The sequence below is a fragment of the Oenanthe melanoleuca genome, chromosome 10, assembly GCF_029582105.1.
Source record: "Oenanthe melanoleuca isolate GR-GAL-2019-014 chromosome 10, OMel1.0, whole genome shotgun sequence".
NCBI classification, from domain to species: domain Eukaryota; kingdom Metazoa; phylum Chordata; class Aves; order Passeriformes; family Muscicapidae; genus Oenanthe; species Oenanthe melanoleuca.
In genome coordinates, this window is record NC_079344.1 from 15,338,212 (window position 1) to 15,353,746 (window position 15,535).

At 47.8% G+C, this 15,535-nt stretch overlaps 1 protein-coding gene across 3 annotated transcripts in view; it reads right to left on the minus strand.

Moving 5' to 3' along the window:
• The window catches only part of IGDCC4 (immunoglobulin superfamily DCC subclass member 4), an 88,122-nt gene that overhangs the window by 35,321 nt on the left and 37,266 nt on the right, over positions 1 to 15,535 (minus strand). For 2 of the 3 annotated variants that reach the window (XM_056499961.1, XM_056499960.1), the window contains exon 4: positions 10,857 to 10,990. In XM_056499961.1, the coding sequence (XP_056355936.1) occupies positions 10,857 to 10,990 (134 nt within the window). Of the gene's footprint in view, positions 1 to 10,856; positions 10,991 to 12,469; positions 12,563 to 15,535 lie in introns of those variants that run through there. The other variant, XM_056499962.1, reaches the window with a different exon arrangement.

A 15,535-nucleotide genomic window follows, 5' to 3' on the forward strand; every position in this document is an offset into this window, starting at 1 on the left:
TGTTCTGCACACAATAAAGGAGCAAATTATCCATTGCAAAACACACACCTTCAAAAATGCAGGCACTGTGTTTGCAGAGCATGTCCTACTCCCACTCCCCAGCTCTCTCTCTTTTCTTGGATAACTCACAGACCTCCTGGACTGTTAGGGAAGAAGCTGACAGCAACTGTGGAGGAGAAAAACATCCTCCAGATCTGCCTTTCTCCTCCTTTTGCATGGCCCTGGAAATTTATCTGTAATTTATTTCTACTTCAGGACAGGATAACTAGCATGTAAAATCTCTAGACAAGACTCTTGCCTGGTTGTATCCAAACACATGGAATATTTGCTTTGGGAGCAATATAAACAATGTCAGATCTCACACCTGAGCATGTTTAGCAACAGGCATTTCTTCTTTTCTAACTGTTCTCACCTGAAAACAGGAAGGCACAGCTTGGGAAAGCAAAAAGGACTGGCACATGGGACTTTTCATAAGTGACTAGAGACTGTGAGTGGTGCCCTTTTAACACCCTAAATCAGGCATTCCCAAGTGTCCTAAGTAAAAAACTGCCTCCTCTTATCCCCAAAGGCAAGCACATACTTTTTCTGAAACTTATGATTTACTTTTTGGGGTTTTTCTCCTGCCTTTGCTATATTAGTGCCTGTGGCAGTTTGGATCCAAGTTCTGTTATCCTGTCGTTGAAGGATGGGATGACTTTTGGTTATAAGATTATTGACTCAACTCCCCAATTTTACTGCTTTCAGAAGTCCTCCTTTGCAGCCTTTGGTTCCCAAGCCTTGCAGATCTTTTAGGTGTGCGCCTCAGCAGAAACCACAGCACGGACAGTGCTTTGGTACTGGAAGTACAGAGGTCGTCCCAGTACAATGTGTCAGCACAAGTGCTCACAGAAATGTTCCTTTCCTTTCCCTTCCCAGCACTTGTGGAGTGTCTGGGTCAGCACACAAGTCAACCACGAAGAGAGGTTGAGAAGGAACTCAGATTCCATTGCTCAGTGTATTGGAGTAAAAGGTTATTTCTGCCCTATAATACAGACTAGCTCAATAAATCAGTTTTGTATTGTCTTTTTTTACCTCACGACTTCCAAACGTTTTGTAAGCAATTATGCATTTGTCAATGCAAACACTGAACTGCAAAGCTGAACAGGGAAGAATTTATCTCCATGTTTTGGAATGGGGAGTCTCTCTTCCTTCTTACTAAGATGGTACTGCAGCAGAGCAGTGACATATCCTGTCATCTTTAAAGCAGCACACAAAGAAACATGTGTAAGTGATTAAAACATGGAAGTTCAATAACTTTTTAGTGCTATTAAAAGACCTCCACACACAGCACTTGTATGTCAAACTACGATCCCAAAATCCCCAACAAAGAAGTCACCTAAAATGTATGGTCCAACCACTTCACAAAAAATGCTCCTCTGCTGTTTGCATATACGTGAAGCAGAGAATTTAACAGATTAAATACACTTCTCTAATTAAAAAAAAAAAGATGCGGAGAGATTAATTAGTTTGGATGAGAAGTGTCCATTTACTATCTGGATGCACTCCTCAGACCACCACCTGCCACAGCTTCTGGGGTCTCTCCACAGAGTGTGGCAGGAGAAGCTGTTCTAGGAACAGCTTCTCATTTGGCTTGAGAAACAGCCTGCCCAACATTTTCCCCCAGTCCCACGTCTGTGTCTGGAAGCCCTGGGAGCACATGGATCCCAGTCCAGACAGGCAAGGGGCCATCAGGCACTCCTCTTTCATTCCTCTCAACTTCTTTATACAGCTGACAGATTTCAGCTCAGAAATTAAATCCTTTAATGTACTAGCTCAGCCACAAGCTGACACCCTGAACTCTCTGCAACCAGAAGCCCAGAGAGAGTGGCAAGTTTCCAGGAACTGCCTTGGATTTTAGGGAGGCTCTTCCCCCACTCCCCAAACCCTCGATCCTTCAGTCTATGGAGTTTTGTACGTCCAGGGTACATTCAGCTCTGCTGCAAAGCAGTCGGAGTGTGCTTTGCCCACCACTCCAGCTCCTGTAAAGCTGTCAACATTGGCTCTCTGTTTGCGTACACGCATTTGGAGCTGCTCCTCATCACGCCAAAAGGGCCGGGAGCCAGCCAGACTGCACGACGCATTCCTGCTCGCTTCCCCAGAGCGCTTGGAAGCGCCTCCATTTGCACCGCCCCGAGCCGGAGCCAGGCAAAATAAACAGGAGGGGCAGAGCCGGCAGCTGCGGCCAGGCGGCCCCACTGCACACAGCCCTGAGAGCTGGGGCTCTCCTGCCCTCTGCCACAGGCCAAGGGGCTAGAGTCCTCAGGCCTTCAGGCATCTCAACCCTCAGAAGCCTGAAGATACATCACAGAGAGTTTCTGGGAGGCAGAAGCAGCAGTCCGTGGAGCTGGAATGTGGCAGAGGCAATAAGAGACCCCAGCTCAGGGTACACTGGATGCTGAGCCCTAACAGGTCTGTTTTGGAGCAGCATTGATGGTATGATCATTTTAGATAAGTACTACTGATTAATAAGATTGTCTTGGCACATTTCCACAGATTTTTGTGCAAATTCCCTACAAGAAAGTCACTCAGTGTACAGAGGGAATTGAGCCTCTAGATCAGGTGGGAGGCCAGCAAGGAGAGGTGAAGAAAGGAGCAGATGTATCTCAGTGTCTCTATGTGGAGAACAGCAGAGCAGCCTCCCTGCCCTAACCCTAAGACCCAGACAGCTTATGTTTCTCACACTGAGCCCTTAAAGCACTGCAAGCTCCAGCCTTTCCCAAGCAGCTGCCAAAACCAGGGACTAGAAAAACAAGGACTGCACGAGGCTGTCTTGTAAAGTCACCACAGTGCAACAGGAACCTACACAGTACACCAGGAATGTCTCACAGCTGACAACCAGGATGATGTCCCAGCTTCCCTGTTGGACCAGGCTCTGGTCCAGTGGTTCAAGACAGTCTCCCATGGTCTGTGTCACTGACTCCCTGTGCTTCTCTGGGCACATCTCTTGGTGTCTCTGGGACTCCATCTGCTCACAGTTCATAACACAGCTATTCACAGAAGTGAAGGTGCAAAAGTAATGGCCAGAGAGCATCAGAAGACCCTTAACAAAAGCCACAGTATCAGTGACTTAGACACCCCCCAAACCAGTATACATGAAATGGCCCTGGGGACATAAGCTTGCCTGCCTCTGGGATTCAGTGGGAACATCCTCATGCCTTTTTAACCATAATTACACCAGCTCTTTGTCATTATCCTAAAGCAACACACCACCTTCCAGGATGATACGTGAGGAACCTTCAAGGAAAAAAAAGGTGTAAGGCTTTTTTTTACCTTTTGCAGAGAAATGACAGAGAGACATGGTCAACAGAAGACCACTGTGGCTCACAAGTCACCGTGAAACTTACCTTGCCTCAGTGACTGAAGCCATTTCACTCCAGTCACTTCCTCCTTGTGCTCTGAGGCTGATGTTTCCCAGGGCCTGACACCTATTTCATCAGCTCTATTTGCAATTCAGATTTATTTGTAACATCAGATCCATTTGCAATTCAGGCACATGGAGCAACAGCAGAGAGGGATGAAGCTGGAGGCCCTGGACTGTGCAGGAGGGCACAACCTATTTCCTCTGTGATCACGTCTCCTGCTCTGCCCCATTCCCTCTGCCAGAGCAGACATCCACTGTCCCAAGCAGCTTTGAAAAGAGGAACATTTTGGGAAGGGATCTTGCAGTGGGGTGTCCCTGATGCCAGGTACACAGAATGCTTCCCACAAGCAACGCTGCAAACACACAACACGCTGGGAGCCCGCAGTAACACAGTCTGGCAGCAAACTGAGACTGCCAACTTGGAAGGGAGAGCTAAAAGCAGATGGATGCATCTGCATTCACTCAGGACAATGCAAATCTGCTTTTCTAGGAAAAGTCCAGAAGAAAAGCTGGCTTTCCATGGGGAAAAACCGTCACTGATCTCCTCAGATTCTGTCAAAGCCCTTTGGCTGGACACTTGCTGGGGGTGCCGCAGAGAAACCTGATCAAGGACTGTGCATTAAGACAGTGTTTGATGACACCACCTGCCCCTCCTTATCCCATCCTTCCTCTCCCTTCTTGCTCCTCATTCTTGTTCACAGTCCACTTGGCTTTGTCCCCTGGCTGCACCAGAAACAGAGTTGGGCAAGAACATGTCAGATACAGAAGGCAAACTCCCAGCTGTGTTCTAAGCGATCCAAGATATCCAAGTGAGGGCTCAGAGAAGCCCAGCTCTGCTCCTGACTCAGCCTCCTTTGTGATCCAGACCTACTCCTCCCATTCCTGTTCCTCAGCACCCCCGTAGGTACTGGTGGGTCTTGGACACAGGGACATGTCTGTCCCATGTCAGAAGCAATGGGATTAGACACCACCACCATGAGCTATGCCTCCAGACACTTCCAACATCCTCACTCCAGCTGCTGGATGCTGTCAGTGCTGGAGGGCACTGCCAGCCCTCAACCTCAGAGAGCTGCTGAGGCACAGCTGTAACGCCAATGATTAATAATTAACTAGTGTCATCAGGAGCCCAACCACATCAACTTTCCTTCCCTGCAGCCCACTGCAAGCTGCTGACCTAATTATGGTCTCAATTCCTAGCTCCCTTCCAGCCTCCCCATGCAGGCATAACCTGTCCCATACACCCTCCAGAACAGGCTAGATGTGATCTCTGTAGTGCAGATGTGCTGATGTTCCACAGGATTGCACCACCACCAAGAGACTCTAAGGAGCCTACTGCTTAAACCCTGCCTCAGTCCGAGCCTTACCAAACACCAGCTGTTATTTCAGGAAGCCTCCTAAGTGCAGCAGACCTGAATTAGTAAGGAGATGCATGTGGAGAACACCAGAGGACCACAAACCATGCTGAATCCAGACATCCCTCATCCTCAGGGGCTGGAGGCAGAGTAACACATGAGCCAGGCCACATCTGACAGCTCTGAACATCATGCACAGCTACCACTGCATGTGGATTAGACCAGTTTCCCCTTAGGACCTAGAAACAGCTCACCTATTCCCAGCTGTACATCCCTTGTTCTGCTCTATTATCCTTGACACCTCTGTTGCCACTCACCTCAGTGCCATCCCCAGGCTTAGCTGTTGTGCTTAATGGGAGGTGAGGGCTCTGCATTTTGTATCAAAACCTCTGTCACTGCGGGCTGCTGGAGCTGTCAGGCGTGTGGCATGTCACAGCCCCATAGAACTTCACAGACAGCTGAGCTGGAACTGCCCTTGGGCTCCCAGAGCAGGCTGCTGACACTGGAGCTATGAGCAGCTTTCCCTCGGCGATGTGAAGGGTGTGATGCATCTTGGCCCTGCAGGAACCCCAGCCAAGCAGAGCTGTGTGGTTGGATGGGCCTGACACACATTTGCACCAGCCTTTCATAAGTTTCACCCAATATCTATGGGCTCAATCCTGTTCCACACATGATTGAAACCTACCAGCACTGACAGGCTCAGTAAAGTGAGATGGACTTAAAATTTTCAGCTTGTTAATCAGAATGTCACTTCTAACTTTAAATATCTATTTTTTAAGCAAGAAATGTTGTGTACCTCCTCCATGATCTTGCCATCTTCTGAATTCACACTTGCCATGGCTTGCTTAGCACCTTCTGCCACAGGCAGGAGCAACAGCATTTTACAGAATCCATCAGCTGCATTATGCAAACAGCTTCAGATATCTGCTCTCCAGGAAACCAGAGCTGTGAAACACTCGTAAACAGTCATCTTGGCTGAACTTTTGGGATGGCAAGTGGAGAGCAGTCCCCTGTTTAACTGCTAGTGAACTGAGGGCAAAGAAAAACAGGATGCAAAAAGGAGAGAGGGAAAAGTGACAGTTCTGTGTCCCACACACAAGGCACAGGGAACAGGAACATGGTAATTGCAGGCTGGAACTGGGATATCTCCTTCTCTAGAGGTGATGCATCACTTCCTGGTTATGCCAAAAACTCACGGCAAAAATGCAACTGTATTATTCCACCCCACACTTTCTGTCCCTACACATTCCCACAACTCATGCCTCCCAGAAGAAGTGTGCCATGCCCACACACAGCTGTGGATAGCTCTGCCCCCACAACCACACAGGGCTCTGCTGCCCCTGCAAAGGGTTCCTGCTGGAGGAAGACCACCCCAATCCAGGTGAGACCATCCCTCCACTCTGGTCAATGCTGCCATTCACTGTCGATGGCAGCACACACAGGATCAATGCCCAGCTGTGGTCAGGGTGGTCAGCCCAGAGCAGCACTGACCCAAATCCAAAGTTCCCTGTCCCCTGGCTGCCCAGTACCTGTGCTGGAAGCTGCGAGGGGAGCAGAGCACATGGCCAGGGCTCAGGCTGGGTGCCAAGCCAGCACCCAGCACGTCATTCGCACATGCAGGGCCTGCAAATTCACTTGTGGTAACAGCACGTCTGTTTCTGCGAGGTGGTGGCCAACTGTGAGTGTTGCTCACTTCATCACCACCTTCCCCTTCATCCCTATAGCTCATCCCAGTCAAGAGCTGTATTTTCCTACAGCTCTTTGGAGCAGGAACCACCACCCCTGTCCCAGGCTCTGCGTTGGTACCTGCAAGGCACTGCAACACAAACACCAAAAGAACGAAAAACCTGAAGGTGCTTTAGCTGCCTCCAAGCTTTGTCCCTGTTATCACACTCATACAAATATTTGGCTGAAAAATCCATTTCCTGGGACACTGCTGCAGCAAGCTGCTACAACTGTCAGTGTAAATGATGTTCTGCCAACGGCAATCTCACAGTGTCATCTCCAATAACACGGCACTAAATCCCAGCTCGCGGGGGATGTGCTCAGCTGCTGGGAGACTCCTCCGTGGCTCACTCAGCCCAGACTCCTACCCATCACCCTGCTCTCTTCTCCAATTCCTGCATTACTGCAGCACAGGGAGATTCTGATTCCTGCCAGCGTGGTTTGAGGCAAAGGTTTTTCCCACACAAGTCACAGCAGTCAGGGCCACCCCACATGCACAGACCAGGAACAGGGTGCAGAGGGCACGAGGAGGGGAAATCCCACACCTACACTGAGATAAATGTCCACACCTCTCTCTGTACGTTCCCATAAATGCCCTCCAGCACCAAATGCCCATAATCACTCTCCAGACTGACCCATCCCTTCCAAAAGGACAACTCCAAGGCTATTTATTACATCACCCTTATTTACAGAAATTTAAACTTTGAGGAACTGATTCTCTTCTGCAGCCCAACAACAGAGACGGAGAGAGGAGACAGGAGTTCTGGCTCCCAGCACCACACTTTGACAATCCTTCTGCAATAACTAATAAATATAAAGGCACAAACACTGACATTTACACGAAGAAGCTCTGGGGTCAGAATCTCAAACTTTTTTCCCAATCCAGAGTGAGAAAACTATTCCATTCTAAAATTGCCAATTTAACTTTCTTTACATCACCTGGGGGACACCAAACTGCTTATACATACTCAAAGGGATTGAAAAATAAAGAGGAATGACAATTTTTTCAAGATTTCCAATGCTTTGCAACTAAAACTAATAGGATGAATTACAGGGAAATGAAATTTGGGTTAGCTGTGGAGAAGAGAGATCCCAGCATCTTCTGTGGGGAAGATGCAATGGAAATTAGGGAGAGCCACACTCCTTGTGACATTTAAAAATAGAATAGATCAAATCTTTGTAAAAGTTTACTGTTCTTGCAGCAGCACAGGTTCTGACTTATTTGTGCTACATTGTGCCAGTTGTGGGGCAAACACACAGCAAGAGGGAGTCCCTATTCCCATGAAAACACACAGAAAACAGACGTGTGCATGACATGGAGGGGGAAAGCAAAGTGACCTGCTGAGACCACGTCATGTTCCCCAAGTCCTTCTGCTGCTCTTCTCTGAGAGCTGCTTTATGAGCATAGCAACACTTCTGTGTGTTGTGTCAAGAACCTGGGAATGTGACCAGGACACACAGGGAATTAGTTCTTTATCTACAAGTTCAGAGTAGGGCTCCAGAGCCTGCTTCCAGAAAAAGGAGCTATGAGAAACAAGAAGCAGCTGACCTCAAGGAGCCTGGGAAAGCATCCCACAGGCAGTTCCTAATGCCCTTCTTGGCAGAGAGAGCCACAGTGTTCATTCATCACCTGTGCAGGTGAGGGGTGAAGGGACAGAGCTGCCAGATGTGTTTGGCACTCTGTCCGCTGGGGAGCAGTGGAGATCCAAGGGGAAAATCCCTGTCTCAGCAGCAGACTCTGTTTCAGGCCTGCGTGTCTGCATCCCGCTGTCTTGTCTGCTCTCTTCTCTTCCAGCTCCAAATGCTGCTTCCCCAGGGAAGGTCTGGAAATTTGCACCATGAAGTCTGCACAGCCAAAACATCTGCAGCCCTGCCCTGCCTGGGGACAGCCAACATGTGCTCAGCCACAGACACAGCACAGCCCCAATTCCCCTCAGGACAGGGAAGTCACAGTGCCCAGGGAAACACTTTTGGGGTTTTTAGGCTGTGCAGATATGACAGAAGGGGGCCATGTTAATTGCTGCATTTACTGGGAAAATGCCTTTAATAAGGGAGATGGGACAATTGCCAGCCATCATATAAGGAACAGGGAGGGAGGGGGGAAGAACAGGGCAGAAGAGTTATAAGGAAATAGATTATTTTGCTACATACGGCCCATTCAAATCCAACCCTGTCTGGAAGGCAGAGGCATGAATACAAAAAGTTCCCAGGCCTGATCCTTGGAAGCATTTGCATTATCACCAGCAAGATCTCAAAATCTACCAGGAGCACAGCCTCCAGCATCATAACAGCACTGCCAGTGGGACAGTGGGTAAGGAGACACAAGATTTCTCTGCACAAACCTGTTCCAGGAGCACTGGCAGTGCAGTGGGGCTGAAAGGCTGCACTGTCACCTTATCTTAGCACAAAGGAGTCCCTAGCCAGGAGAAGGAAGGGAAGAAGCAGTTTAGTTGCTCCTGCCTGCATAGGAGTTTGGTCCCTGAAATTACCAAATAAGCAACACTAAATAGCTGTATTTCAGTCTATTGTTCTTTTGTTGACCATTTTTTAGTTTATTTTCTTTCCTAGAATTCTTTGTTTTGGTTTAGTTGGGTTTTGTTTTTCACAGTCAGGAAAGGATTTTGCCTGACTAGTTCACTTCAGCTATTATCAGCTGCTTCTGAACAGGGAGGAAAAGACTTCTCAAGCCAGTCCAAGCATCCAAAATTGTGCTCTGATGGTGAAGCACAGAAACAAAAAAGGATCAATACCATGCCAGTCACTCGTGGAGGAGTTTACAGCCTGCACAGGTCACTGCAGTTTCCCATCTGTCTCAGAGATACTTCTCCCCAATTAGAAAAAACCCCAGAGATTTAACAGGCATGTTTTTCATCACTATCAGCTCAATCTGGTGAAAAACTCAACCTCACATATTTGTTTTAGCAGCCAGCGGGTGGTGTGGTGCTGCAGAAGAGAGATTTGGGTGAGAACTCCAGGCAGAAATCTGCTCGGGCCGGCTGGTGCTCCAGAAGGAACGCTTCCCATTTAACCTCTTCCATTGCCTCCATTTGCAAAGCATATTAAACATTGCAGAGCTACAAGATGCAATTATGCAGAATGAGTTATGATGCCAAGGACATCAAATTCACCTTTGCAGCTTGATCGATATTAGTTATCAATAGCACACCAGAGCCAACACAGAGCTGTCTCTGGAACGTGGAACTGCCCATTGGAAATGCTCCCCTCGGCTCTGTGCTTCATTAAACACACAGAGGATCTGGCAGGGGCTGGCAATTAGATACAGAGCATTCAACCGCTCACGAATTCTCTGCAGATTCCACCCAGATTACCTCCACGACACAATCCATTGATCAGAGGTGTGTTCTCAGGCTCCACAGTTAATTACACTCCCTGCTGATGGATGAACAGCAAAGCCATCGCTGGGAAAATACACTGGGAGCAGAATGCCAAGCAACCCAATCCTAAACAAAGACGAAAGGGACTGGGAAGCATTTCAAGGTTAAAGCTGCCTGCAGGATACACCAGGGTCAGCACAAACAGGAGACAGATGTGGCAGGGGGCACTGTCCTGAGAGAAGGGACAGCTCAGCCAGTCCTGGGCAATGTGTCCACTTGCAGGATAGGAATGATACAAAGCTGGGGAAGCAGCCAGGCGTGCTGTGAAGGATGCTGAAGCCTGGAGACCCCCACTGCACTCACACTCTCAGCTATGTCCTCATGTCCAGGCTTGCCCACTGCACTCTTGGCTTACAAAGGAAAATGCATTCAGAGGCTGAGGCCCAGATTGGGAAGTGAAGGACAGCTCACACTCAAAGCCTTGCTCCAAAGGCCTGTATCGCCAGCAGAAATCCCTGAGGCTGCTCCCAAATACCACACAAAGATCTCTGGAGCTCAGCAGAGCACCAGGAATAGGAACACAGAACACAAGTTGGATTTCACTCTGCTCATTCTCCTTTGGACTGTGCTGGGCAACCTGGCTAGACAGTCCTGCCAGCTACTCCAGCCTCGAACTATTTCTGTCGCTTGCTTGGGAAGTACCTTCATCTGTCCATGCCAGCCTTTGCTTCTCTTGCCATCCAAGGCCACTGCAGAGAACATCACCAAAAATGCTGCCCTCCCCAAAGAGCTGCCTCATCCCTTCTAATCACCCCAGATTAGAAGCACAAAGGAGTCCTCTCAACACAGTCTCCTCATCCCACCACAGCAAAGACAAACCTTTCATGAAATGCCTTCTCTGCAAGCTTTAACCAAAGCTGGCCACACACAGAGCCACACCAGGAGAGGAGATGGTCACTGGTATTTGAGGCCAGCTCCCCCAGCACCCACAATGACTCCTTGGCAGACCTATGCCCAGCCCCAGAGGCTGCTGGCAGCACTCACCTTTCACCACGCTGAGGGTGGCATCATTGCTGTAGCGCTTGCGGGCGGCGTTGGTTGCCACGCAGTGGTAAATCCCAGCATCGCTCTCCTGCACATCCACAATTTGGAGGACACCATTGGGAAGAGTGATAAACCTGAGTGACCAAAAGGAAAAGTGTGAGACAGGCTATGCCTTACCTTAGATACTCATTACCCCAAGCCCTTCTATCCCTCCCTTTTCTCTGGAAAACCTCTCATGTGCAGGTCCTGGTAATGACAGGAGAACGGGATCAGGGAATCTCTCGGCAACTCAATACGCAGTTCTCAAACAGCAGCAGGTACAGACTTATCCATCACCTCAGAGTCTTCCAAGTGCAAAAGCTGCTTTTGGGAGACCAGACTAACAGGACACAAACCAACTGGATAGTATAAATCAACTCCATACACTCACACTTCTACATACACATTTGTAAATGTCCTGAAGCTTCAGGACATGCTATAGCCATTTTCAGCACTTGCTTTTTACAAAGGTTTGGTTGCCAGACAAAAAACACACTGCAAAGAAGTCTGAACATCTTTTTCTTGCTGCACCTCAAGTACATGAAAAGGGGCCAACAGCTGCACCTCCATGGGCCAAAGCAGCCACGACAAAGCCACCTGAACCTGCACCATTTCTGGGCTGTATTGAGCCCTTTCCTTCTTCCACAGGTTTCTGGCTTTCACAAGCGGACAAACTCCCAGCTGGGCCTTCAGTATCCTCTGATTTGCCCATGGGATGCTACTGGGAAACACTTCCACAGAGTGAAATGGCTACACTGCTCACAACATGAACACAGTCCTTGCTGCATTACACTGAACAAAGCAAATGATTAGCAATTAGCATAAAAGTAGGAGCAGGCTGTCAGCATCTCCATTTTCTGCCTGGATTCCTAGATGGCAGCCTCTTTATTCTTGAATGCAAGGCGCAAAGCCTACGTGATCCTTTTTAATTATATATGAGATCCATTTTTAATTGCAAGTCTCTATAAACAGAGCTGCCGAGGTTTGACAGGCAGCTCTGGGTTATCAGTCTTCATTATGAAGAGGACACATTCAAAGGCAATTGCTAAGGGGAGGGATAGCAGCTATTCCACAGGAACAGCACAAAGACAAGTTATAACCATGAATGCCAGTCCTGCCATCCACAAAGATCACAGTAAGTCAAACTCTGGTTCTCCAGGTGCTGAGACAGCTGGAGTGCCATGAACAAGGACCATGGAGCCAGGAAGACCTTAACAGGTCACTCATCCTGCATTCAAGCCATGGTCACCAACAGCATGCCTGCTCCTGCAGACATTTATCCTAAATCTGCACTCACGGAAACACCTCCCGTGCCCTAAATCTGTTCCAGAGACAAATATCCCTGCTGTCAGTCTTGCATCGATCCTGGACTTCAGCTACTGCAGTTGAACTCATCATGTCTTGTCCTCTTCACAGCTGATGAAGAAAGAAGAGCTACCAGAGCTCCTCCAGTGACCATTCTGTCTGCACTGAAACAATCCTACAGCCTGATTCATGGACAGGGACTGGCTGGAGCTTCCCACGTACACAAATGCAATGCCTTACATTCCTAAAGCCATGTTCCTGCTACTTACAAAGACATTTTGCTCAGGATCAAGCTCCAAAAGACCTCAGAAGAGATGATACCCAAAAGCCCTCATCAGGATGCCTCATCAGGATCCGGGAGAAAGATGACAAATATTTGCATCCTCTCAGCTTCATAGAGGGAAAGCCTCCCACTGCGATAATATTTATTTTTGTCGTGCATCTGCTATTTGAGTCTGTAATTAATATCAACATATTTCAAACACCAGGCAATGCATCTCCCAGCCACAAAAAAGATGCTTCAGTGATGTATCAAGGATCCACTGAGGCTGGGACAGACCTCTGGTCTGTGGCCTTTCTTCTCTCAGAGCAGGGCCAGGACATTCAGGACCCAGCTTCTCTTGAGGGCACAAAACAAGCCACTGTGTCTTGAAAGAGAGCAGGAGCTGGAAACAAGGGGGCTGAATGGGGAGACTTCATCAAAAGAGCTCAAGACAGTTCCTTCAGCACCAGTGGTGGAGATTTACTCAGTGCAGTACATCCTGTTGGGAAAGCATGGCAGCAGTGTGGATCTGGGGAAGCAAGGAGGGAAGAAAAGCTGGATTTCTCTATCCACCATTTTTCCCAGCTGCTTACAAAGCCTCCAGCTCTTCAGGGTCCCAGCAACCCTGAACTAGAAGCCTTCAGGCAGCCTGCAAAGGCATTTGCTCCATCCCCAGGCTCCCTGCAAGGAAATTTGCCTGATGACTCAGAGCAGACAATTGTCAGAGCTTTTCTTTCACACAAAGGGCAAATCTTTTTGTCTGCTCACCTTCACCAAGGATTAAGGAGGAAACAAAAACTAAAGGACAGTCAGACAAAGGCCCTGGAAGTAACAGAAAACCGCTGTAACCTTGGCAGTCCCAGGACATGCTGTTGATAGCTGCAGTGTCAGGATTTCAGAGAAGCTTGCCTCGATGGGGGTGAAAGGCAAGCCCTCACCTGGATTACACTGAAGGACAGCACATACAGCAAGAATAGCAGGGCACACCCAGAGAGCTCTTCCCCTCCCTGACAGCACTGAGGGGCTCAGAACTGCTCACCAGGGCAGTGCTCAAGAACTGAAACCAAGTGCCACTGCCTCATGTCCAGACCCTGCTACCCTACAGCTCAGAGAATATCCTAGCATTAACCCCTATTCCCTTTCTTACCTTCTCCCCAGTAAATTGCCAGCACACCCTCCCTTCAGCCTTTTGAAGGTGCCTAGAACAGCCCAAAGCACCATTCCTAGAACACAGTGAGGAATGTGTAGCTCTGTTGTAGGCTCAGTTTGGAAGCCCTTTTGCTCACAGCTCCAGTCCTGCACATGAATATGAGCCACATCAAGGCACTCCTGATACAGCACAGAAATAAACTCTACACACAGATAAAACCCTCATTTAGCCAAAATGTGGAAAAATATACTGTGATTGCAGAGCATGTGGTCAATAGCTTATGGACTTGATGTGCAGACCTCCAAAGACCTCCAGTTCCCAGCAAGTGCTCATCTTGGCTCTAGTGAAAATAAACAGGAATTTGGAGCCTGATGTGAAACCTAGCCAGCACCTAAACCAGAGATTAAGCCAAGAGATGTTGCACACACCCCAAAGCAACTGCAATCTAGAGAAATCCTGTGAGCCACCTTTCAGCAGCTGCTGCAGATTTAAGACTGTTTATTCAATATACTTTAGAGCCAGAACTGCAAAATAATCTGTGCCTTACTCACATATGGAATTTAGTTTTTTGTCCTGAAGAGGGACAGGAAAGGTATTCCAAAACCACCAATCAGCACTGTGGTACCATTTAGGTTGTTTAAGTACTTTTTTAAGCTCAGCTTTCAGTACCTTTGACATGGCACCATGCTAGAACCTGCATCAAGGGACAAAGTCTATAAAGTGCCCAAAGGTAAGAACAACAAAGAAAAGTGGAGGGGGAAGAGGAAAAAATAGGGGAAAAGAGGAGAGAAAAGGAAGAAAAGCGAGGGAATAAAGAAAAGCAAGAAAAGGGAAAAACAACATGAGTTTAACATGATTATTCCATCCCTCTTAAATCACATTGATGTAGCAGCACCACTCCAGGGCTGTATCTCCAGTCCCCAAGCCTGATTTTACACCCTCCCAGCCCTGCTATTCTGGAATATGAAATCATCACCCTGACACCTGCCCAGCCAAAGGGTTGCATTTTCACAGGCTCATCTGACATGTGCACAGGAGGGAGCCCACAGTAATCAGGCTAGCCTGAGATCCCATCCTTAGGCACGATGCATGGAGGATAACAGAGCTCTGGTTGGCAGCCAACATTTCCTGGAATTCACTTAATTCCTTCAAAGCCAGTTATATTAAATCCAACAACAACTAGACAACAACAAAAAAAGCAAATCCTTCTGAAAAAGCATATTAGCTAGAACATGATTTAAAAAGCAAGATCTGCAGACAGAGATTATGGCCTGGCTTTTACAAGAAAAACAATTTTCAGGCTGCCCATGATGAAAGCAATCTCTGAGCAAGTAATTTCACAACATCCATCGAGCTGTCTCATTAAAAAGCCATTGTATCTACGACACACTTCTCCCTGCAATCCCTCCTTTTTTCGTTTTTTTCCTTCCTTTTTTTATTAATTTTCTTCTCATTACAAAGCAACAGCCTTCTATGAACTTTTAGATGCCACACTCCAGACTCAAGGATTTAAGTGAGTATTCTTATAGAAACAGTCACTGCTGCAAAAGTATTTCTGAACTCCCCCCCAACACCCTCCTCTTTTTTTCGTCTTCTGTCACTTGAATTAACTTCCCCAGTAGATAAACAGCTCCTTCTGAAGAACAGAAAAGGAGTTTTTAAGAACTAAAGGACAATTCAGTCACTGATCCCCTGCAGAAGTGATGTCTACAGACAAACAGACAGCTAATTGTCTATCCCCTCCTCTGTAACTGACCTTCATAAAGGAAAAAGTATCATCACTGCAGGACTCTCCTCTTTTCTCCAGAAAAAGAAAATTCAGCCTCTTTTACTAGATGGTGTTTAAACATGGGAGTAAGACAAAGGGAAAAGCCTCTCTTTAAAACCACAACCAAAATCAAAGAAAATCCACATCATGGAGCT